Here is a 26,319-nt window from a genome sequence, read left to right on the forward strand (position 1 = left end):
CCTATCTCTTTGTATCTCGAGGTATGTTATCCTTCTTTCATCATCATCATGCATCCAAACATGCATTCTTGTAAAACCCCCTTGTAATCTATTGTTAGTTGTGAAGTCCTATTTGGTGTTTGTATGTCTACAGTCTGCCAATAGGGTTTCTGTTATTCACCTTTGTTTAGTTTTTTTTTCTCCTTCAAGCACTTTGCACAATAGTTGGTTGTCTCATATTTTACACAAGCTCATTGATCTCACATTGCTCTAATACCATTATGAAACAATGTTCTAATTTTACACAAATTACACCTTTTTTGCAAATAATGAATAACATAGAATAATAGTAAATATTATATTGGTTTCTTCATGATGCTTTACATTCCAATACAGTTGGCTTTATAAAGCTTTAACTTCCCATGTATAACCTCCTATGGGAATAACTAATAACTAACAATTATCTATTCTAACTTTTAACTAACTTATATATATAAATTAACATTTGTATGCTAATTTATTTATTTATCATTAATCTAATCTATATACTAAATTATATAAAATGGTGTGATACTCCAACATTTCTCACCTCATATCTCCCTTTTATATGCTTTTTGGGATTATAAAATATTATTTATTGTAACGTTTTGTTTCCCTCCAAAAGTGACTTTAATTTAACTTTACATTTTGGGCACCATAAATAAGTCACTTTTTATTTAAACTGTCCAACTTAATAATTTCTTTGTAACACAAGATGCTTTCTCTTGTATTTATAATATAGTGTTGCATCTTACCTATTTGTATTGCTTGGGTGGCTTCCATGTGAGATGTATACTCTTAAGTGTTTGAAATGTCCAAGATAATAATAAATTTGTACTTTTTCTTTGAATGAAATACAATTGATCAAAGCTTCTCACTAATTTTAGCCCACTACTCATCCTTGGGAAATCTGGCAACATTGGATTCCCTCTATGGAATGGCCAATCCACGTGGGGGCAAGCACAACATTCTTAGATTGACACAATTCTCTTGGGTCATCCTCTTTTAACTTTTTCAATGTCTGATTCCCTTTCTTGGGGAAACAAGCCTACAAGGGAATATACAATATCTTTAGGCTACGCTTCTCTAAGCAATAATACTTGTCTTAATTGGGGATAAGCTCATGAAATGTGGCTTTTATGGGCCCTTTCGGTGTGTTTTATGTTTGGAGTTTGGACAATGAGGAAACCATCACACATCTATTTTTCCATTGCCCATGGGTGGTTCCCTTATGGAAGTCTTTATCTAGAGTGTAAATCTTCCATGGGCGAGCATTCAGTCTTTTGAATAGCTGATTCAAGCATGCAAAGCCATTTTCCTAAGGGTTAAAATTTCATCTGTGCAATGTGGTCTAAAATCACCTTTATGCTTTGGAACATTTAGACGGAGAGAAATAACATAATTTTCCAGGACAATAGAAGGGATATCAGCTATATTTGGGAGAAGATCAAAATGAATATGATTGAATCTATCAAGCATAAGATTTGTCTACTTCAAAATTCTCTCTCCAAAATCAAAGTATTTATGTAAACAATTCCCTTTGCAACTTGGTACTTCAACAATGGCTTCTTGTTTACCTAAAAAGAAATATAAGTTGGAGAGACTTTGGACAATTCGTTTGGGTATGGTAAGTTGAATATGGATGGTGCTTCACGGGGATATCCAGGTTAGGCTAGTATGGGAGGTATTGGTAGGTATTTAGATAAATCCGTAGCCTTTTTTGCTGAAAAATTGGGACATATAAGTAATAATTTTGTAGAGATCAAAGTTGTTTAAAAAGGGATGCAAGAGGCTCTCAAAATTAGGTGGCAAAAACTCCAAATTGAATCTGATTTAAAGGTAATCATCAACTTTTAATCTATTCCTTAGGGATTCCATAACAAAAATTGGCAAATAGCAAGAGAGTTGGAGAAGAACCAAAGCTTGTAAAATTCAGTCACATCTTTAGAAAATGCAATAAAGTAGTGAATGGGCTAGCCAATTGGACTCTTGACAATTGCAACCTCATTTGTTATGGTTCACCCCCTCATTGGTGACCAACTAAGCTTCAAGAGGATCTAAGAAAGATTCTAGATTTTGATTTGTTCCAATGATTTCCAAAATGTATCCTTCTCTCTATTTTGCCCAAGCTTGGACTATTAGCTTTCAAGCCTAGCATAGTAAAATATGTACACTTTAATTTTTATCTAACATGATGAGGTCCTTTTTGGAAAAAAAACCTTGTACTTTTGAATACATTTCTACTAGTTTTCCTCCTTAGTTTATCATTGGGATCTTAAATGAAGGACATGGAGGATTTATTTTTTATCTTTGTGCTTTTCTAGAAAAGGGTTGAATGAATCTCCATATTGGCTAGTTTATTTCCACTTATAAACATGTGCATTATCCCATTGATCTGGATATATGATTTTGACAACCATTCCAGATTTATTTTACAGTGTAATTCATTTTCATCTTTCGATTTCCTTAAAATCTTAAACATGATTATCTAGATACCATATGGATACATACACTATTTAAATAACCTAGGAAAGAATGATTGCTAGGTAGTTCAAAATTAAAAATCTCATCTATCAAATATCTATTTAAGGAATTTCCTTACGTTATTTTTGCATTTTCTGTTCTACCGACTGATGTTATTGAAATTGCTGGTTTTTTCCACCCCAGGAAGGGCTAAATACATGTTTGCATCCTTCTGGAATCGAAATCATGCACACAGAGTTCTACAAAGGACATCAAAGAATTTCAAGGCAATGGTGGAAGCTGAACAAAAGGTATATTGTATATCATTTTCATTTATTGTTTTCTTTTTTACACAGTGTTGAAGTATTGTGAATATCCACAGAAGAAAAAATGAACCTAAAGCATCAGTTGTTGGTTACGTCAAGTTTTGATATTTTACACATGACAATGAACTGAAGCTAAAACGTAAATGGCTGCTATTAATTCTTCACTATGGATTTTGGCTTAATTTATGGTTCAGGGAGACTCAAAAATTGCCATTATTGTAATCAATAAAGTTATGCATTCTCTTCATGGCACTGATACCCACATGTACTGGAATTTCCCTCTGAATTGGAGAGTGGAGTGTAATGCAATCAGTTGGGGTTTCTTAAGATTCAAAGGCATGGATGATCTTAAAGATCTGCTTATAGAATTTTGAAGAATGTAATCAGCAGTACATAAGTAGCAGTTTCTTTATAATAGCTTTTAGCACCTTAGATATAAATTGTGCCATGTAATTTCTCACCTTTTCTCATTTCAGTCTTTTTGAGCTGTTGGAACTAGAAATGTAATTATACAGTTAAATCTGAATTGCCCAAGCCCTGGCCTGGTTTAAATTATTTTTGAGCAACTGCATGGTATTAAAATTGTAATCTTATCATAATCACAAGTGCTCTTGTGGTAGTTTAAAGAAGTTGGACATTTCTCTGCAAGTTAATTTGATGCTTTGGCATTGTGAATATTGGTAACCTACCTTGTGGTGGTAAATTACAGGAAAATGAACAGTCTGCATTACGCGCACATAGCAGCTCAATTAGGGCTGCACCCAGTAGTCAGTTGGCGATAGCTTCCCAAGATGTGATTGCACATCAGGATGCTTCAAAGACATTTCAACCTTTTATTAAAGATGATGTTTTGGTTGAAATAAAAAAGGTGACTTAGTGAAACCTTTTTGTTTGGTTGGGTATGGCATTCATTTATGTTATCCAATAATGAATTATAAAATAAATTTATGAGGTTATGTGAATTTGTGACAGGACGAATTACCCTGTACAGCATTGGAGGCTTTCAACAAACTCTTGAGTGATGATTCCAAGTTTATATATCAATATCGGGCTGAGCGTAAGGATACAGAAATAAAGGTAAAAAGACAGGTTATGTTTTTTCCAAAGACTATATTTCAGGTTGCTGACACATTGATATTACTATTGTGGTGTGTAACTAGGCCACATCATTTTTGTTCCAATTACTTCCTGCCAACCATCCATGAAGATAATGTTGCAGAAGTAGTCATGCCTTTTTTTTCCAATACATTTAACAGCATGCTCTGAGGAAAGCAGTTACTGATACTATCAGTTATTTGTTGATTAAATTTGCAAAGTAGAAGACATTGCAGTATAACGTGCTAAATCATGATAATGGAGCTAGAATTGAAATGGAGTGTTGATCAACTTAGATAATTTTCCTATTACTCAGATTTAGATTATAGTTGCATATATAAGAATTCAGTGATAATTATATTGAACTCACATATAGATGTGTGAAATGCATGGGAAATTATAACCAAAACTCACAAGAAGGGAAAAGCCAAATTTTGATTTTAAAGTTGGAAAATGCACTTGAAACTTCCCTGCATAAAGTAGGATGTTTTTAAAATAAGGCTCTTTCTTCTAGTTAAGGACTTTATAGAGATAAAAGCTATAACGCCCTTAGAATCTCCCTGGAATCCCTAGAAGATACTATTGTCTATATAGAGATTTTGGTGGCGCCCTTCCCACTTTCTTTTGCTACACTGATCAAAGGTGCTTGGCCTTTTTTCTTGTGAGGTCTCTGTTGATATGTGGTTTATGCACATAACATTACAGAATAAAATACCAAAGGTAATTTACCCTCTCTTGAACAAAATCACTTCAGATGCTAAGAATGAGATCAACTAAAATGATTCCAAGGTTTCTACATGTCAGGGCTTGATGAGTGGGTAACTCAATGGTCAATGTGAATTGCTGTGTTCACTTGGCGACTTATGCAAATGTTTGGATTATCATGAAGGTGCGGAATAGGTGTACTGACAACTTAAGATTTATCAATATGGCTCTGGACTTTAATTCTTACTAAAAATGGGCAAAAGGAATAGGGTTCAGAAAATCTATCCTAAGCCTAGGAATGTAGGAAATGGTGAACAGATCTAGTGGAATCAAACTAGGCAAGGTCTCACAAACAGGTATTGACACAAGCTTAGTGCAATCGTCTAAGGTATACTTAAAGATTTTCAGGCTATTACCGTCAAACGTTGACACCATCCAAGTTGATGCTTGTCAAGGGACGCGTAATAGTTGAAGTTAAGCTTACTCAAATTTCCAGTTGACCACACAAGGCGCACTTACCAGCGGCAAGACGCTAGTGGTATGGATTAAGGATTCCAGACAAATATATCCAACAAATTTTTCACTCAATCTAACATACATGAAAATAAATTCTAATCTAACTTGGAGGAATTGAGAACTATGAATGCAAAGACAACACTTGAAGAGCAAAATCACCAACAATTGAACAATGATTATGATTCAAATAGCTGTAGCATATACCAACAATTCTACAAAAACTCTCTCTTACAAATGAGAGACAAGGAGCCATATATAGAGTCTCTTACAAAATGGATGGCCCAGATTGATACAAGATCAACGACCAAGATCATGCCAACAAAACCCTAGAATTGCCCTAATTAGGGTTTACATAAAAAATGGCGCCACCTACATATGCGCCAATCAAAAGATAACTAGTCATCAAATAGGGAATCTTCTAGAAGATTCCTCCCCGCATCTCTCTCTCTACTAGCATACTCCAAGAATCTAGCCAATACTTAATCTAACTCCTCCATGGAAATACTAGGTAAGGTATCTTGCTTTAAATCAATCACGTCCAGTGAATCCGAGCAAGCGTCCAAAGTGTTCTCCCAATGGCGCGAGCTTCTGCGAACTATGAACATGAATCAACAAAGAGACCAAGTCGTCTATTGGACTCTTCTTCAAAGAGTCCAACTAGCAAAACTACATAAATTTCATCCTGTCTCTTAATTCAGCTAAGTGTAAACCACTAGCATCACTAACATCAACACCCAATAATTCCTCAATCGAGACAAGGATCTTCATCTGAATGTCCTGAATCAATCCCTCCATTTCCATACAACTTGACTGGGCGTTCTCATAAGTTGATCTCTTCACGGCCAATGAACAATACCAGCCATGGAAATCTTATCTGTTTCCTCTATGCACAATGTTCTCGCTGACCAAGGTTGAATTAGGTATCTTCTTCAAATCCTGGAGGCGTGGAATAGTCTTCTCTTGAATAGGCCGGAATTCTTTCCAAACTCCCTCCAAATACTGGATTCTAAACACGAGCCCTGTTGTCCTATCATATGCATGGACAAACTGAGTAAGAAAATCATCTGCCTGCTTTCTTGTACTCTCAATCCACTTTTCCACCTTCGAGATTGTATCTCTCGCTGCCTCATAGTGTGAATGTATTCCATGCTCAACTGCAATAGGAAAAATAAGGGTGGGATTTTCACGCCTTATCCCTGCAATATACTCTCTAAATCTGATATTCTCTTCTCTGTACCTTTCTTTCTCTGCAATCTCTCTGTCTAACCTTGCATTGATTGCCTTAAGGTTGTCACCAACCTCTTGAAATTCTTGCTCTCTGGATGTACGCCTGTTGACGTGTATTTTGTACACTATCAAACACAGAATAAAATACCTAAGGGTACCTTATCCTCTCTTGAATAAAGCCTCTGATTGCTGAAGATATCGCAAAAAAGGATCAATTAGGATGACTCCAAGGTTCTTCGTTGTAGGATCTCTACGTGTGGATAAGCTCCAGTGGTATGATGTGATTTGCTGGAATCACAAGGGGACTTACATTTGATGACTGAACTTTTGATTTGCTTTGAATATTGCTAAAACACAGGATTTCACTAGCTTTGATTTGGAAAATAAAAAGGGAAAAAAGATGAGGGCGAGGAAAGAATCTAATCCTAATACTAAGGAATGTAGGAGCAATGATTGATCTTTGATGAAATTCTAACTAAGTCTTGTTTTGACATCCCAGGACCATCTCCACAAGGTTAGTGCCATCTTCGAAAGAAAGCTTTATGATGTTCAAATCATCACTGCAGGCATAGACACCATCAGGTTGATGCATATCAATGAAGAAGCGACAATTGAAGTTAAGCTTAAGCTGAATGATTCCAGTTGACTACACAAGGCAAGTCTGCAATCAACAAACTGCTAGTAGTATGGATATACGAATTTCACCATCAATCAAGCACATTTCTTCCACTCATCTAATAACATGAAATCAAATACGAGAAGTATAGAGACCATGCAAATTGTCGAATCGACCCATAAATTTCACCATTTCTTCAATGAAGTTACAAGTCTTTTACAACAACATTTCTTCCACTCATCTAATAACATGAAATCAAATACGAGAAGTATAGAGACCATGCAAATTGTCGAATCGACCCATAAATTTCACCATTTCTTCAATGAAGTTACAAGTCTTTTACAACAACATCTTGGCAACAATCTTTGCCTTCTCTCTCTACTCTACTCTAATTGCTATTCTATCAACTAGCTAATCACCTTCTAACTACTCTCTATCTGTCTTTTAACTGCTTCCAACTATCTCCTTTACAAAATGAAGAGCTGGGGCTTATATAGTGCCCACAATACAATTCGATGGCTAAGATCAATTTGAGATCAATGGCCAAGATTCAATAATGAAAACCCTAATTAGGGTTTGTTACAACCATTACATAACATTTAATGCTTGACCAATGAAATAATTGTATTGCTTGGACACATGTCCTCTCTGGAAAATTCGACCAATGGATAGCTGGGCTAGGTACATTGAAGTTTGTGCTACCTTCTATGAGTTAGGTACATTGAATTTGGACATTGTTGAGGTGGACCAATCCGACTGGAGGAGTGATGACTAGGATGCCAACTCGTCTGACACTTGTAGCTTGGTAGATATTCAATTTGATGTTGTTGAGAAGCTAGCTTTAATAACTCATCTGGAACTATCTGCTTCTTCAACGAACCCTTGCTCTGACTTCTTGTGGTCCTTAGTGTTTGATGTACCTCGCCTTCATCTTTTTTCCCTTTTTTTTTTCCAAATCAAAGCTAGTGAAATCCTGTGTTCCAGCAATATTCAAAGCAAATCAGAAGTTCAGTCATCAAATGTAAGTCCCCTTGTGATTCTAGCAAATCACATCATACCATTGGAGCTTATCCACACGTAGAGATCCTACAACGAAGAACCTTGGAGTCATCCTGATTGATCCTTTTTTGCGATATCTTCAGCAATCAGAGGCTTTATTCAAGAGAGGATAAGGTACCCTTAGGTATTTTATTCTGTGTTTGATAGTGTACAAAATACACGTCAACAACGCCCAAGGGCAACTGAAGTGATCTGGAAATCCATAGGAGTAGCAATGCCTGCTATCATGCCTGCAATAGGAACAACAATCCACATTCCTGTCTCATCTCTAGCTATGTGCGACAAATCCCCGCTCTCTTGGGTTCCTTCTCCTTAACACTCCTAGCTAGGTAGTCATCAATGTCATTAATAGGCTGTACTTCTATCATTTTCTTACTTTTCTCCATACTTCTCATCAGTCAATTAGGAATAGTGGTCATCTCCATACCATCATCGAGACACATTTCTCGATCAAGTCCTCTCAATGCCGAGATAACATCATCATCCTGGTCAAATCATATATCTCATTTCCCAAACTAACTTCCAAAAGGACAGTAGGGGATCCCGGTTGATCATCATTCTCATTTGGAGGTGCAGATGTCGCTGTGGCATGTAACTCTTGAATATTCTCTGGTAGTGTCACTGTGTTGGAACACTGCTGGGTTTCCTTGTTCCGTTCTGTTACTTCGATCACTTTAAGTGATGAGACACTGAGAAGTGCTGAAGGAATGATAGGTGGAGGAATGATAGTCTTCTGTTTCTTCTTCACCTCCTCAATCTTCTTCCCTCTGGCCTTGACTTCTCCTGGCGTGCTCTTCCTTCTCTTGGGAGCTTGACTCTCTTCGTCTGCATAAATCCTGACATCACTGATAGTCCTCTGATCATCCTCGGAAGTAGACTCTTTTGGCTTCATCCTTTCATAAGTGAAGGGAACACCCATATCAACTAATTTATTCATCTGTATATCTACCCATGCACGGGAGAAACTCAAGACCTCTCTCATCAATATATTCAGGTCAATCTCTTCTGACTCTGACCAATTAGGCAATAGGATTGCCTTCTTCATTTCATTCTCATACTGTGGATGTGTATGATCTCTGTCATCTAACACTTGATCAGGAATGAGGAAAAGTCCACACTTCCTCATGAAATCCACTGACAATCTGGATCACATTCTTCTCTTCACTGCTTGCTCGTCCATCAGGTTGGCCCAATAATCTTCTATGTCTACTTTGTGGATGAACTTCTCTCCCCTAATCCTTCCTACTTTCTTATTTGGATCAAATCTTTCTCTTTTCTTATATGTACCAAATCGATAGAATGCAAGCTCCTCATTTGCAGTGTTGGCGGCTATGGCAGACTGGCAAACCTCTGACGTCTTCCCAACTGAAATAGGGAATGTCATGCCTGTCCTATGCTTCTCTTTTTGAATTGCATCAAACTCTAGAAGCTGTCTCACCATTTCCAACAAGATCATTCTGTCGGTCGAATACCTAGGAAGTCTGTAGGGTTCGGGTTGAAACCCATGAATCCTAAAGTACGTGAAAGTGGGAAACTGAATATACCACGATCCATATTTTTCTATTAACTCTGTTGCCTCCTTGGACAATCTTTTGTGGATTCCGTCTTGCAACATCCGTGTGATGTACATAGTGAATGCATCATTCACTCTCTTATAGTCTTCAATTTTATACATGCTCAACTGGGGGTAGCATTCATGACTCCTGAATTGTCCTTGCCCATTCCTGACTTCACCTTTGCATATCAATCGTCTATATGAAACAAACCGCGCAAGCAGGTATACCAGGTAAGAAGTCATGGCGAATGACTTGGACCGCTCTACATTCCTCAGCTAAAAGTCCAAATTGTCACTTATAATCTTAGACCAATTTACCAATGTTCCTCTAAGACAATCCTGGATGAAATAGAACATCCATCAATCGAATATTGCTCTCTGCGGCATCCCCGTCATTCTGTTGAGTAGGAATATCAAGTCGCTATACTCCTCTTTGAAGTCTATGCACATGAGTGTCTTGGGAGCCTTGGAATGATGAGATCTAGGCTCAATCATCCAGTCTTTGTTTATCATATTCTTGCAGGCACCCATCTTCTTCGTGTATTTTTTTGTATATTCATCCTTGGTTGCATCCTTCATATCTGTTCCGCGTGGAATTCCGAACACCTCAGCAATATCATCCTCAACAAGGTAGGCAATAACAACGCCCTTAGGAGTTTTGATCATTCGCGTGAGCGGATCATAACATCGTGCACACTCCAGGATAAGCTCACTGCACTGTATGGACTGTGTAAATCCAGTGGCATGAAAAATACCACTCTTCATGATGCTCGCATATGCTAGGGAAGGAACCTGATTTCCGACTCCGAACATCCGCTGTCGCATCTGGTTCAAGTCCATGAAATGCATGTTTGTATCTATGATCTCCTTCCATCTGGATGAAATCCTGAGCTCTGGATAGAATCCAGTCTCCAACACCTTCAGTAGTTCTTTCCTTTCCTTAAATCTAGACTTCGACATCACACCTGTATGAAGCTTGAAGTTAGACTTAGGAAAATAAATAATGTTTTTGATAAAATTTCCGACTTTCTAAAGATTTTAGCTAATTAGAGCATAAAGTCAGGAAAATAGTCCATTTTCTTGGTAGATTTTGACTATTAGATTCAAAGTGTGACAACGCTAGGGCATGGAAACCATCTATATAATTCATTAATGCCTTCTTATGCTTAGAAATTATGCAAACTAAAATGCAAAGGAGTAGACCGAATCAACGATGACTAAGGAAAGGTGTGAAAGGTTGTGTTTTCACACAAAGTATGTCTGAGGACACCTTCTGTAGTCAACAAGGGAGGTCACAAATCTGAAGACAACCTGCAACTAATAAATTAACTTCAAAAACATGTTGCAATCCTTAAAAAATATGCACAAACTTGATAAAAATCAGTCTTGATGATGAAAATAATCAATCTTGGAAACATAGTTATGGCTGGTAAAAGATAAATTTCTGAAGACAAGCAGCCATTAACATAGTTGCAGACCTTAAGACAGCCTTCTAATGGTCTGAAAATGATCCCAAGATGCCTCCAAATGTTCTCCAAATGTAAATCGCTAAAGTTGCAGCAGGCTGGGCAATAAAAGTTAAGTCTGAAAATTGAATGTGTAGCCAACAATGAAGGTCTAAATCTGAAGCAAACTCAGATCTGAAGCAAATGACAGCAAGTAGGGAGGCAAAGGTGGCATCAAACAGGCATGTAATCCACCATTGTAAGCTCCAAGCAAAAATCGAACTTTTCCAGCCATGGTGCCATTTCTAAAAATTGTGAAAATGTTTTCAATGTAGCTCGAATCTGCAACAATGGAGGTCTGGAACAGCAAGAAACAATGGAGAATAAAATCGCCAAATCTCTCAAACACTGAAAATCGCCATCCTCAACAAAATCGCCAATCTTGGAAAATCGCCAAACTTGGGAAAAATCGAAAATCTGGAAATGATCTTCAATGGGAGCAATAGAAAGGATAGCCAAGCTGGAAAAAAGTGGAGGAGAAAAGAAATCCTCAATCCAACACTTCACTTCAGCACATTGCCAAATTCGCCAATAAGAGAGAGAAATCGCCGTTCATGGAGACACCTGGCAGATTTAATAATAAAATATTGCTGGAGACTCCTCTCTTATACTTGCTTTTGCCTCTCACTTTCACCACACAAGCAATGTGGGATAAAATACTTGCTTATATACTTGTTTGGTAAAAATAAACTTGCTTCTAGAAGGGTAAAAACATTAAATTCTGATTGCAAGTTATTTAATTTTTTCTTTGAAAATTTTAAATAATCATTAATCATCATTTTAAAAACAATTAAAATGGGGCTCACTTATTAAATATTTCAATTTTAAGTCAAAATTGAGCCTCCAGGGGAAAATCGATTTGGGTAGGGATTAAAAAAATCCCATTAAAAAATCATTTAAAACGTCAAAATTTCACCACAAAGGAAAATCGATCTTAGCTTGGATAAAAATCCATTCAAAATTTCATCAAAATGCATACAAAACAGGCCAGGGGAAAATCGATGGGGGCATGGACAAGGAATCCACACTCCAAATTCACTTCATTTGCAAAAAACGCTCCCTGGTGGAAATTGGACCTTAGTCTAGATGAAAATCCGGACTCGAAACTCATCAAATTGCTCTCAGTGGAAAATCGACTTGGGTATGGACTGAGAGTCTGCACAGAAATCCGCATTAACTTGTCACAAAACAGCCTGGTGGAAAATCGACCCAGGCATGGAATCATCCTCAACTTCATCCGCACTATAGTCCGCACTCCTGGTGGAAAAACGAATGCAGTCTGGAAAAATCTTGACACTTAGCCAAAATTTAGCTCTTCCAGGGGAAAAACAACCTAAGCATGGATAAACAGTGGTGGAAAATCATAGCCAGTATGGATTTCAGGGGAAACCCATGTGTAGTGTGGATTTTGAGTGGGGGAAAACGATGGGTAGTCTGGAATATGAGGGGAAAAGCACCTCTAGCATGGAATTTGACCTTCTAACCCTTGGAATATGGATTTCCCTTAGGAATTTGACATTTTAACCACTCAAAATCACTTAGAGACTTCAAAATTAGATTGGACTTAGGCAAATATTCCAAAACATTGAGCGAAACACTAGGAAATTATCAGGATAAAGTGCGAAATCAACTTCAATAATACCTTAGGAGCAAGAAAACAACTCCAAAAGGTCTGGAAATACCTTGGCACTTTAAAATCACCAATGCATGTGTTAAAAAACACGTTAACGCTCAAAAGGTCAATACTTAGACAAAATCTAGGATCATTAAAATATCAATGTTTGCAACTTGATCCTACAACTTCAAAACCCTAAACGGCACTAGGCATGATCAAAACCTCGAGACTCGAGCATGAGAAACACAAAATTTCCCACTAAGCAGCCAAAACCCTAACCTAACAACGCAGCAAGCCGGAAAAGAGGGGGTCCTCGTTAGCAATGGGGTGATGTGTGAAAAGGTCACAACAGTCTCTCGTTGTTAGAATCTTCAAAATAGATGATAACCCAAGATCTAGTACAAGAAATAGAAAGTGAAACTATTAAAATTGCAAATAGAGATGATTAATAAAATCAAAATAACATTACAAAATTAGTCATAAGAGAGTAATGCAAATGCTCAAGAAACAAAATAAAAAGGTAGCAGGGAAACGTCTCCTCGACCACCTGGTATGGGTCTTTGGTACGAGTTTGCGTATCTAGTACTGAAGGCACCTAAGGACTTGCTGGTTCGTTTGGGAGACATGGGCGGGAGATGGAAGCAAGTATACTGACGTATCCTCGTCGGGAAAAGCGGAAAACCCTAAAATGCAACTTTTTTAGCGCGTCAAAACACTGTTGTGGCTAAAACTGAAAATTTCCAGACCCATTTCGTACACTGCACAAAGGGTTTTTGTAGACAAAAAATGTCGGAAGTCATTTTCTATGTGCACGGAGGGATTTTTATGATCAAGCAAGGAAGGGTCCAATTCAAGGCACGAGATTTGGATCTGTTTTGCATAGAAAAGAAGGTATTTAAATTTTAATATTTTGTTTTACTTTATAGATGTAGATGCCAAACATTAAAAGTAAAATGGATTTTGCATTTAAATTTATTTTTTTGTGTTGGTAATTTTTTATTTATTTTTGATCTGTAAAAGGCCGAAGCCAGTTGAATTTTATTAATTAAATATAGTAATTACAACTCCATTCAGTGTGGGCACCGGTAGGAAAGAATGGAGGGAAGAAAATCTCCGGTCTAGCCCAATCCATTAATGGATCAGAAAACTAATGCTACAGATAGCTGGTAATAAAGTACAAGATACATGAATCCCTGGGTAATTCATATCCAGGTTATAATCTATTTGAAAGAAAAATCGTCCAATATTTCCTATGTCCTGAAATTCAACCCTTCCCTGATAATGATGTCCTCGATAATGATGCCTAAAAACAGCTCTATCCTGAATTCTTTCTCTTATCTTGCAAGAATTGAAACAAACCATTCCTCAGATCTGCAAAGGACCTTATCACACCTTATAGCCAAGATCGATGTTAGAATGTTTAAAGCATTACGTATCATAAATAAAATAGACAACAACTTCTTATTTGATTATTAATGTCAAACTTCCCTCATAGGGTATGACACCCTTAATCTTGTCGTGACCATACCTGCAAGAAACCTTCAGACCTGCCCTACAGCAGATCACTTCAAGAAATGTTAGCCCAAAAACAAACCCTTGTCCATGATGCCAAGCCTATACCAATACAGCTGCTACAGCCATGGAGCTTTAGAATTGAAAAGAATTGAAGAATAACTTCAAATCCAAACACTGCCAGCATCATAATATAGAAATACCATAGCACTATTTTGGGAGATGGGGAATCTTTCATTAAAAGGATCTAAAAGTCACCTCACTCCTTACAGAGGAGCCAATGAATTTGAAAAACAAAGACCAAAACCTTTCAAGAAGACATAATCAGACCATTTCTTCCAAATTGTCTGCTAATTTAAAACACTAAAGAGAGGTTTCAAAATGACGATCTCCTTAAAAACAAAGACAAGCACCGAGAGCAGGAAAGGAGACAAGGGGAGATATCCCATTCCAAAAGAGAATTAACAAAGAGAAACCATCCCAAACTTCACAGATCTCCTTCAGAAAAATGAAACCAGAAGCAGTCGTCCTCCCCAATTCAAACAACCTATCTTTCCAGAAGAAAATAACATATATGCTTATGAATAAAAGCTTGCCAATAGATAAATGCATACAAGCAGATGTCTATATATATATATATAAGCATAAAATTAAGAGTAAAGATGAGAGTAGTGATTCATCATAGCTAGCCAAGAAACTAAAAGAACTTCAGGAAGCTAAGATGATAAACATAATCAGCTAAACCCATAATCAGGATCCATAAAGTAATACAAAGACGAGACCTTATAGGGCAGAAATGAAAAAGAGGGACCAACGAACTAAAGAGAGAAAATCATAACTAAAGCTAGAGCATATATTAACTAAGCATCCATAACTCTTTTAAAAGATAAGTCTGAAGTATGACGAAAGTTTAACTATAAACCCTTAAGAGTCAAAAGGTGGCAATAGGATAAACCCGGGACAAACACCCAACTATCTAGCCCAACATCTCCTTGCCCGCTCATCTGAAGCCTTCTCTCCTGAGCTGGCCGGATAATTAACAGGGCTGGAAATGGGGGTGGGAGGGATGTCCATGTCGTCTAGGATCACTTCAATGTTTTCAACTTCCAAATAGTTGGCCAGCCACCTTTTACAAGCCGGTTTCCTAACCTGCAGAAGCCACATGAGAAAGAAAAAATTCCTTCACCTAGTCGGTTTATAGGCCTCAAAGGCGGCCATATCCTCAATTATCAGGATTGGAAATCTAGGCACTCGGTTGTTCATATGAATGAGAATGTCATAATTGCGAGGCTTTGGAACAGTTAGCTCCTCGTCGATATTGACAATCACCTGCTCTAGTTCTCCCAACAATTCTTTCTTGAAGACCTTTTTACAGAATTTTATTACCACATCCCTGTCCTTCTCATAATGCATAGCCACCGCCAAGAACATAGCAACAATGTCCGAATTAGCCCTAGTGCGGCCCGCATTCGAGATATATTCATCCCCAAGGATTTTCATGACTGCCCTAATAACCAGGGCATTTGGGAAGACCAGAATGCCTTTCAATCTTTCCTCCTTAATTTCTCCTACAAAAGCCATTTGCTGCTTGAGCCCTATTAGTCTTAGTGGAGTATCCATAGGAGCTTCAAGACTCTCAAATAACCAAGAACTCAAAGCAAGCCTTTACTTATAATAATCTTGAGTTAAAAGGCATCGAGAAATACAACTCATCTTTCTCGATGAAGGACCGATATGATCGCTAAAGAGTGTCAGAGGAGTGGGGATGAAGGGTCATGATGCAACTTAAGCAATCTCCGGGATCAAGGTAATAAATACCGCCGCCGCTAGATGAGCGGGTTCCTTGGCATTAGCTGGCTTTCACGACAAGGGAAGTCACATCATCAATCCCAAGTGTGCTGCCAAGATGGCACAACTCGAGGGATTTTGCTGACAATAAGATGTACTAATAAATGTATCAAACGTCATTTGGCTGCCCCTAAAAACATGGAGTATATCTAAAGATAGATATTACCAAATTCATCCCTACAATAACATATACATCTATTACTAAAATTGCATGACTCAAAGCATCATAATCCTTTATGCCTATCGGTATATAATATATATATATATATATATATATATATATATATATATATATATATATATATATATATATATATATATATATATGTGTGTGTGTGTGTATTAATACATATACATCCATGCATATATATATATGTATGTCTATATATATGCATATCCATATATACATATATATATATCTGTAGACATAAAATCTTACAAGGCTCCGAGAAAGTATGTAAAAGACTATATAAGAAGAATATATATGAATATAAGCACTAAGAATTTATCCCAAAGACCTTCAATTATGATTGGAGAAGTCAAGATGAGGAGCGAGCTCTAAAAGCCATCATTACTATTCAAGCTTTATGAGATGCAAGATTAAATCATTCTACCACCTTCGGTCTAGACTTAACCATCTTAGACTGAAGAGACTATCAACCTCTTAAAAGGGGTAGCAAGGACGAGGGACAATCCCCGAGGAGAACCCAAAGCCAAGCTAATCGAGACTAGAAGCCAAAGAGTCCAAACCTTACAGCTGATACTATGGGGGAGGGCTCTTTCTTAACTTATGAACTGCCCATCAACTCCTACATTAGCTAATTCATTCGCCCTAGAGTTACCTTCTCTATAGATATGATTGAAGGTCGTTTTCTTGAACTCCTTGAGGAGGCTAAGAGCTCTTGACAAGATCGCATTCAACTTCCAGTTAGGTAGAGAACCTTTTTTGAGGCCATTGATAATAATAGCTGAATCTACTTCAATGGCGACCTTGCTGATACCCCTATTTTGACACAAGAGGAGACCTTCAACTAAAGATAAGATCTTTGCTTTATTATTGGATTCAATTCCTATAGGTTTGGCTAACTTAGCCAGTTCCCTACCAGCCTCATCATGCAGACATCCAATTCTTGCTAGACTTGGATTCCCACGAGAGGCTCCATCGAAGTTAAGCTTTACCCACCCTTTTTTAGGGGCCATCCATTTACAAGCCTCTCTTAACTCCTTTTTGTTAGAATTGCTAACTCCTACAAAGGGAGGGATCTTCAGACCTAACCATCTGCCTCTCATCTTCTCATCCCAGAAAGTCATCTCTGAAAGATTGCTAGGAAATTTAGAAGTTCTGTTGTTAAGGGTTTCTACAACTAAGCCTTCTATTTTATTCACAAGTTGAATCCAATCCAATTTTTTATCCTTGAAGAGTCTTCTATTACGTTCCTTCCAAAGTTCCCAAATAACCAGAGATAGAACCAGTTTCCAAAGCCCTCCATAGAGGGAGCTTTGATATAGAATGGGCCATGCCTGAAACATTCCAAGAATAGAGTTTGGAAAGGCTGAGCTCCATCCTAATTTGTTACATAACCAGAGCCAACAATTGGAGGCATAATTGCAATTGAGGAGGATATGATCCTTGTCCTCTTCAGCCTTTTCACATAAAGGGCATCTGTTGGGACCTTCAAAGCCCATTTTTCTAAATCTGTCCGTTGTTAGAATCTTGTTCTGGAGAGCAAACCATGAAAACAATCCTGCCTTTGGCAAACACATGTTATCCCAACACAGAACTGAAGGGACATGAGTGGTTGTGGAAAGCTACTGACTAAGGAGGAGATTATAACCATCTTTTGAGGTGTATTCTCTCGATTTTGATCCATCGTAGACAAGAGTGTCTGACCCCAAGTTGAAAGTGACCATCCTCTTTTTAAGAATGTCTTGGAGCAACAATTTCTCCCTTGCTGGGATATCCACATGATCTAGAGATTTCCAAATCCAGCCCTTGGCTAGGTCCCCATCAATTGGCGATATGTAATCCTTAACATACCTGCCCCATACGGATTCTAGCACTACTCTGGACGTCTCCAGATTAGCACTCTCATGAAGGGCTTTGAAACCTCCCCAAGAATCAGTCTGAAAAAGGGCTTTTTCGCCATTGCCCAAATTCCATGATAATTTGTCTAAAATATTTTCCTGCATTCTAGCATAAAGTTCCAAATGTGTGAGCCTCTCGAGGGAGAAGAGTCCCTGAAGAGGCTAGTATGGTTTTTGCCTCGAAGATATTTATGGTATAAGATTTGAGCCCACTTGAGGTGAGGAGATCTGAACATTCTCCAAACTAATTTGGCCCTTAGCGCTCTGCTCTAATCCTTAATATTCTTAATCCCGATACCCCCTTCTGACTTTAGCCTACAAATCTTATCCTAGGCCATAAGGGAGATCTTTTTCTTCTCTTCAGCCCCTTGCCAAAAGAAAGACCTAAGATGTCTATTCAATATTTCATTTTTGGACTGGGGAAGGTTAATACATGATAACTGATAGATGGGCATTGCAGCCAAAATCGATTTGACCAGAGTGGCTCTTCCTGTAGAGGATAGCCACTTGCCTTTCTAGGTTGCTACCTTACTCCTAATCCTATCTATTACTGAATCCCACAAATTTGACGAACCATTACCCTTATCCAGGGGCAGACCTAGATACTTGCAGGGGAGCCTTCCCATATTAAAATTCAAAATTCTACAAATGTCATTTTGTAAGAAGACCTTAGTATAAAAAATGAAGACTTCAGATTTAGATGGATTGATTTCTTGTCCAGAAGCCTTAGAGTAAGAATCTAGGATCTGCTTAAAAGCCTTCGCTTCTTCTAAATCACTGAGCCCATATAACATAGTATCATCCACAAATTGTTGATGCATGGTAGGGTCTAGGTTGCTAGTAATTCTAATTTCAGAAATTTGATTGCTTTCCCTTGCTTTAGAGATTGCTCTCCCCAATGATTCCACCATAATGATGAAGGGAAAAGGGGATAAGGGATCTCCTTGCCTTAAACCCCTAGAAGAGCTAAAAAAACCTTCAGGAGTTCCATTAACTAACACTGAGAATTTAGGCGTTGAGATACATTCAAATATCAAGTTAATCCATGAAGAGGGGAATCCAAAGGCTTCTAAGCATCTGCACAAAAATCTCCAATCCACCTTATCATAGGCTTTCCTAATGTCTAATTTTAAGAGCATACTAGGGGTTCCATTCTTCTGGATAGAGTGAATGGCCTCCTGAGCTATAATAACCCTGTCATAAATGGACCTTCCAGGAACAAAACCCGTTTGTTCCTCGCTAATCAAAAGGGGAAGGAGTTTCTGAAGCCTATTAGCTAAAGTTTTAGTAAAAAGCTTATAGATGGTGTTGCACAAGGCAATGGGTATAAACTCATCAAAGAACTTAGGTTTTTCCTTCTTCGGTATAAGGGCCAGAAAAGTGTTATTAATTTCTTTGAGGATATTACCTGAGTTCCTCATGCCTTCAAGAGCGCTACCGTCATCTCCTCTCCTATGAAGGACCAACATTTCTAAAAGAAACTGGTCGGAAAGTCGTCTGGACCAGGGGATTTGTTTGGACTCATCTACATAAGAGCTGGTTCTACTTCTGCTAAAGAGAATTTAGCAATCATATTATAGGTTTTCTCCTTACTGAGTAATCTTGGAATACATTTGATAAACTTTGTCTTGGGCTGAGCAATGAGGGCTCTAGTCAGAATTGAGAATAAGGGAGAAAAAGTCTACAGCCTCCCTCACAATGATTTTAGGATCATCCACCTCAGAGCCATCACTCATCTTAATCTTAGAGATTCGGTTAATGGCTCCTATATCTCACACTATTGTGGAAGAATTTAGTATTCTTGTCACCCTCATCTAGCCACGTCTCTCTAGGATTTTGTTTCCAGAAGACCTCTTCTTTTGCAAGAATATTTTCTTGTTCTAGAAGGAGTTTCTTTTCTCTTAGAAACAAAGCCTCATCCATCCCATGTCTCATCACCACTTCATTTACCTTTGCCAACTCGGCTTCCACCTGGGCCTTCTTGTCAAAAATATTACCAAAATGCTCCTTATTCCAGAGAATGAGCTTCTGCTTAATTATCTTAAGTTTATTGACTAGCTTATAGATCCCAGACCCGGAAACCTCTGCCTCATTCCACCAGTCCTCAAGGAGCTTAAGGATATTATCATCTTTCAGCCACATATGCTCGAATTTAAAAGGGCATATTTTTGGTCGTGAGTCACCCAGAATGCCAAGTTGGATTGGGAAATGATCCAATCCCGAGAAAGGTAAAATAGAGGCTTCTAAGGTATACGGGAAGTTAGTGAGACTACCCATAACAAAGAACCTATCTAGTTTTTTTGCTATATTACTAAAACCTAACCTTCTATTTTTCTAGGTAAAGGCATCCTTAACCATATTGATCTCTATCAAGCCACATCGATGGACCCAATCTACAAAGTCTAAAGTTGCTCGGGAGTTTTTACCTAAGCCTCTTCGTTTCTCATGTTGATTCATAATTGCATTAAAGTCGCCTCCTAGAATGCAAAACTGATCCAGGGAGTTTGTGAAATCCTCGATTTCTTTCCAAACTCTCTTTTTATCCTCATTTAGAGTTGGCCCATACACATTAATAATGACAAAATCTAGTTTGTTTTTCATGCTGGTAACCCTGCCACTCATCCAATTGCTTCGAGACTCTAATAATGAGAATCTAATATTGCGTGGATCCCAAATAATAGCCAGACCTCTAGAGGCTCCATTGGCTGGAGCCCCTGTAATATGTCTGAAGCCTAGTCGTTTACCAAAGGAGGCTAAGTCAACATTCTCTAATTTGGTTTCCTGTAACATAACTAAATCAGAACTATAGATGGATAGGCAACGTTTGACTATCCGTTGTTTGTTAGAGGCATTTAAACCCCTAACATTCCATGATACTACTTTCTTGGTGTCGTGGGAAGGAACTTCCCCTTCCCTGCATGAAACATGTCCGTGAGTTTAACCTGACCTTTCGCTATACCTTCGTTAGCTCTCAGCTCCAATAAGGATTTCATGCCTCTCTTTTTGCAAAGCTTAGCACAATCCGGAGTGGATTTTTCTCCAACCCATAGTTCAATTCCCAAGGCTCCATTTTCTTTGTTATCTAATTCTATAACAAGGTCCTCAATATCAGAGACCTCAGGGGGATGAGTAAAATTCATAATCCCTTTTCTTAGCAATCTTTTCTGAAGTTCAAGCTCATCCTTATCTACTATTTCATCCAACAATTTCTCCATAATATCCTCAATGACTAAGTCACATAAATGGTTTATAATGCAGTTTACCTCTTCCTCTTTGCGAGCCATATCTTCCTCTTGTTCAGCCTTATCCAGACTATTGGGGGCATCCATCGGTTGGGAGGAGCCATTATCTCCCAAATTGCTCCGAACATCCAAACCAGCAACCAAATCAGGGATAAGAGGAAATACTCCCTTCTCCCCACCCTTCCGATCATCAGAATCAGGAATGGGTCCACCCTCTCTAACTTGAGATTTAACTACCTTAGAGTAAACAACCCTCCCCTGCTTATCCATCAGCATGTCCTCATGGGTTGGAAAAGGAGAGGGATTCTTCCCTTCATCCCTACTCTGGTCCCCTATAATTTCCCCCTCTTCCACCCCATCATATTGCCTAGTCGGCAGAGGGTTCTCCTTGATCACAAACCCTCCTTGTTCCAAATTGAGACAGATATCCAGTCTAGGGATTGCTCTAGGGTTTGTTTGAGAGGGACGAAATTTTGAGACTGGTTCGGATGCCAAGTCTAGATCTAGAAACCCTTTATAAAATTCAGGGTAGATTAAGAAAGACGACTCCCTAGTTCTGATTTCAATGGGGTTGAGTGAATTCACACTAATATCCATGTTAATTATCAACACACAATTTGAATACTTCCTATTTTTGTCACTAATCTCTACAAATTTTCCTAAGTGATTACCTATTTTCCTAATAATTTCCATGTCCATTAATTCTACTGGTAAGTTAGGGATCATAACCGGTCTATCTACTTTGAAAGATTTTAATTTAATTGGATTGAAAGGAGGTTGCCATTCTAAAAATTTAAAATCAAAACCTTTAAAAATCGAAGATTTACCTATTAAAAATTCATCCTTATGCCTTGCATTTCCACAGTCAATATAAAGAAAACCCTCGGACAAGATAGCTATACTTACTATCCAATTGAAGGAAGACTTGAACCAGTCTGCAATTGCTTCTGACGGGACTCCAAGTCCGCACCATTTGGCAAATACCCCAAATGCTTTGCAAGATTATTGAATCCTTTCAACCAAATCATTGATTTCCAATACATTCGCCATTACTGAATTAGGGCTCATATTCTTGTTCGGCTTAGCCGAAGAGGGTTTGGGAGGAGGTGCAATTTTCTTGCCCTCCTCCACGGAAGCCCTAGGTCTAGTATGATTACCACCCGACCTCCAGTTATCCTAATTTCCTTTACCTATATCATTATTTGTATATGGCTTGACCCGGGGAGCTGGTTTTATAAAACCTTCCTCAAGATTTTGCAAATGGTTGAACCTATTGGAGACAAACGGCTTGAAATAGCCTCCCTAGCAACGGGTATTTTGTTTACCCTAGTCCCCATTTCCAGAAAACGGAAGATCTTTCACTACTGCCCTCCGATACCTCCTAGATTTCACCATCTGTCATTCAGACTTAGCTTGAGGTGGGGGAGCCCAGTTCCCCGGGTTGCAAGCTGAGACCGCATACTTAGTTCGCTCAAAAAACCACTTATGTCATTCGAGGTCCGAGGGTTTTCGCAGCAGAAATCACAGATCCATCTTCGCTCATGTATTAATTTAATAAAACTTTATCGATGATCATGAATATTAATCCTAAAGAAGGGAGTTGGAAATAGATCCGCGTTTGTAAATTTTATTATTAACCATCAAACATTCATTATTTATATACTGTGAAAAAATTTACCATCGCCAAAAAAAATTTAAATGCAAAATCCGTTCTAATTTTTAAATTTTAATTTAATAGTTTATTAATTTGTAATAGACTAATAGTTTATATTTTTAATCTTAATATTAATAATTATAATATTTCTAAATCTCTGATTTTCTATTTCAATTTTTCTACGATTTTACTAGTTTTATTATTTCAGAATTTCATAATTTCCATAATACTTCTGATTTTTTAATACCGGAAATTGTTATTCTATATAATAATTTCTTGTAAATTAGTAAAAAAATTATATACTTAGTATTGTATTGTATTACTAATATAGTATTGTCAACTGAGCATATAGTTTTTTTTACCAATTTATCAAAAATTAATAAATTATTAAATTATTATTCAGAATTTGAAATAGAAACTGGTAAACAAACTGAAATCAGAAGTGTCATACATTGAGAAATTTAAATAAAGAATCAAATACCACAAAATTAGCAATAAAAAGATGACAGAGAGAACTAGACCTAAGACAATAAAACTCATAAATTAAGCACAAAATCTAATATTCTTTTTGTTTAAATTTCGTTCAGATTCAAAATGTCAGGTGCAGGAAGACAAGGGTTGTACCCACTATGGAAGTATGTTGACCATATTCCAAGGCTGAATGGATCAGGTGGACCAACCACTATCAAATGTAAACTTTGTCCATTGACATGGAGAGGTACCTACATGAGGTTGAGGGCTCATTTCCTTCACCTGCCATGTAATGGTGTTGAAGGTTGTACAAATGAGTCAGAATGATATGATGCTATGAGGGAACAAGAAAGGGCTGATGGGAAAGTTGCTATTCGAAGCTTTCACGGTTCAACAATAGGGCCAACTTTTGTATCTTACAGTCATAAGATAGAGTCAGAGGGATGTGACTTTTAGAGACGTAACAACTGAACAGGCTCACAAAAGACCACACACTGGCAGCCCAAACGCCATTGGAAGATTGTTTGATGTGTAAGGTTGAGAAGCAGTTGATTTAGCAATTGGACTATTTTTTATGCAAATGGAATACCATATAATGTTGCTCGCTGCCCTTTCTATGGAGAAATGGTCCATGCTATCAATAACGCACCAACACGATATAAACCACCTTGATATGAAAAGCTTCGCACTACTCTCGTTTATAAAGATAAAACTAGATTAGAGGAACAAAATGCACCATTGAAAAGAGTGTGGGCTGAAGAAGGATGTAGTATTGTGGTGGATGAGTGGACAAATGCTAGGAATCGTCCACTACTTAATATCACAGTAACATGCAGCAAAGGGCCTTATTTTTTGAAGCCAATAGATTGTTCAGGGCAAGAAAAAAATGCAAAATCTCCTCATAACAATCTATGTGATAGTATTGAGGATATGGGGGCATCACATGTACTCCAAGTTGTTATTGATGTTGCCCCTTTTGTAAAGCAGCAGGCATGTTGGTGCAAAAGAGGTATAGGCAAATATTTTGGACACCATGTTGTACGCATTCGTTGAATAATGCACTCAAAGATATTGGCAAGTTCCAATGATATTCAGATCTCATAGAGAAGGGTAGAAAAATAGAGATGTTCATCTATAACCATCATCACACACAAGCCTTTTATCATAAATTTGCCATGGTGGAACTTCTCAAACTTGCTGATACACATTTTGCTTCTTACTTCATTTTTCTTAACCGCCTTTGTGAAATCAAAGGAGCTTTGTATTCCACGGTTGTTAGTGATCCATGGGCAGCTTGGAGAAAATCTACATCAGAGATTGTAGTTGAGGTGAGAGGTATGGTCCTTGATGAGCATTTTTGGGTTGATGTTAAGTTTGTTGTGGACTTTATTCAGCCATATGTGAGGTGATTGGATTTGCAAATTCAGACAAGGCATGTTTGGGAGAGGTTTATGAAGCAATAGATTCCATGTGTGAAAGTGTCAAGAAGATAACAAGTGCAAAAGATATTTCTCTATATCCTTTGATAGAGGAAAAGTTACATGGAAGATGGAACAAACTTAACACACCTTCTCATTGTGCTCCATATGCCCTTAATCGTAAATGGTATGATATAGAAGTGACCAAAAAGAGGGCTCCACATTAGGATAGAGAGGTAATGAAGGGATTTTGGGGTGCGGTTAAAAAGATTTATGGCCGAGGTGAGGAAGCTTCATTTATGAGGATTCAATAGAATAAGTTTTCATGTGGTCAATGTGATTTTGCTTTCATGGAAGATATATATGATATGAAAGTAAAGAAAGACCCTATAGAGTGGTGGAACCATGGAGGTGAAACCCCTGAATTGCAATCATTTGCAATACAAGTTCTCTCACAAGTAGCCAGCTCTTCATCTTGTGAGAGAAATTGGAGTACTTATGGGTTCATTCATTCACTAAAGAGGAACCGATCAGGAGCAAAGAAAGCAGAGAACCTGACTTACATTCATAGCTCAGTTCGTCTTCTCTCTCGTGCAGATCTTAGATACAATGAGGGTCTTTCAACAAAATGGGATCAAATTTCATCTGATGGAGAAGTTGCAGTCATTGTGGATGAAGTGGTTGAAGTAGATGGACTAGCTGATTTACCCCATGTTATTCTACCATTAGAGGAACTTGAATTTGAGAGTGATGACTATTTGGAGAGCCTCATAGCTGAGGAACTTGATATGGATGATCATAGCGAAGAAGAATAGATGATAGATATAAGATTTCGGATTTTTGTGTGTATCAGCTTGCTGCTTATCAAGCTATTTTCAATATGTAATCACTAATCACTAATCAGTTTGAAACTTTGACACAAGAATTGTATGACATTTTGATTTGATTCATTTCACACTTATGTACCTAAACTTCAAAGTTAATGCTAATTCTTGTTTTGAAAGTTCAATGTCATTATATTTTCAGATTTTCTATAAATTATTAAATTATATTAAAAAAATTGGCTTCTCCAAGTACCCCCATCATCCATTTTGAAAAAATAGCCATACTGGTACCTGTACCAGTCTTTGACGTATCCAATCACCCCCGTATCCATGCAACCTTGCAAAATAGCATTAAGGAAATATGACAACATGAAGCTATATGATCCAAATACAAGCTAGGAGAGCAAGTATAGATAGATTGGGTGAGAGAATGGGGAGGTGACAAATACAACCAATAGGGAGAGTATGTTTTGTCCTGTAGGGTATGTTTCAAAACATCACAGGATACGAGCAAAGCATAATAGTACACATATGCACGAAATGTAGAGAACTCGGAAATGTATAT

At 37.7% G+C, this 26,319-nt stretch overlaps 1 protein-coding gene across 3 annotated transcripts in view; it reads left to right on the forward strand.

The window, feature by feature from the left end:
* The window catches only part of LOC131048565 (BAG-associated GRAM protein 1), a 186,420-nt gene that overhangs the window by 152,834 nt on the left and 7,267 nt on the right, over nucleotides 1-26,319 (forward strand). For all 3 annotated transcript variants that reach the window (XM_057982564.2, XM_057982562.2, XM_057982565.2), the window contains exons 11-13: nucleotides 2,686-2,792; nucleotides 3,517-3,675; nucleotides 3,780-3,884. In XM_057982564.2, coding sequence (XP_057838547.1) covers nucleotides 2,686-2,792; nucleotides 3,517-3,675; nucleotides 3,780-3,884 — 371 coding nt within the window. The remainder of the gene's footprint in view (nucleotides 1-2,685; nucleotides 2,793-3,516; nucleotides 3,676-3,779; nucleotides 3,885-26,319) is intronic.

Source organism: Cryptomeria japonica, chromosome 3 (assembly GCF_030272615.1).
Source record: "Cryptomeria japonica chromosome 3, Sugi_1.0, whole genome shotgun sequence".
In the NCBI taxonomy this organism is placed as follows: domain Eukaryota; kingdom Viridiplantae; phylum Streptophyta; class Pinopsida; order Cupressales; family Cupressaceae; genus Cryptomeria; species Cryptomeria japonica.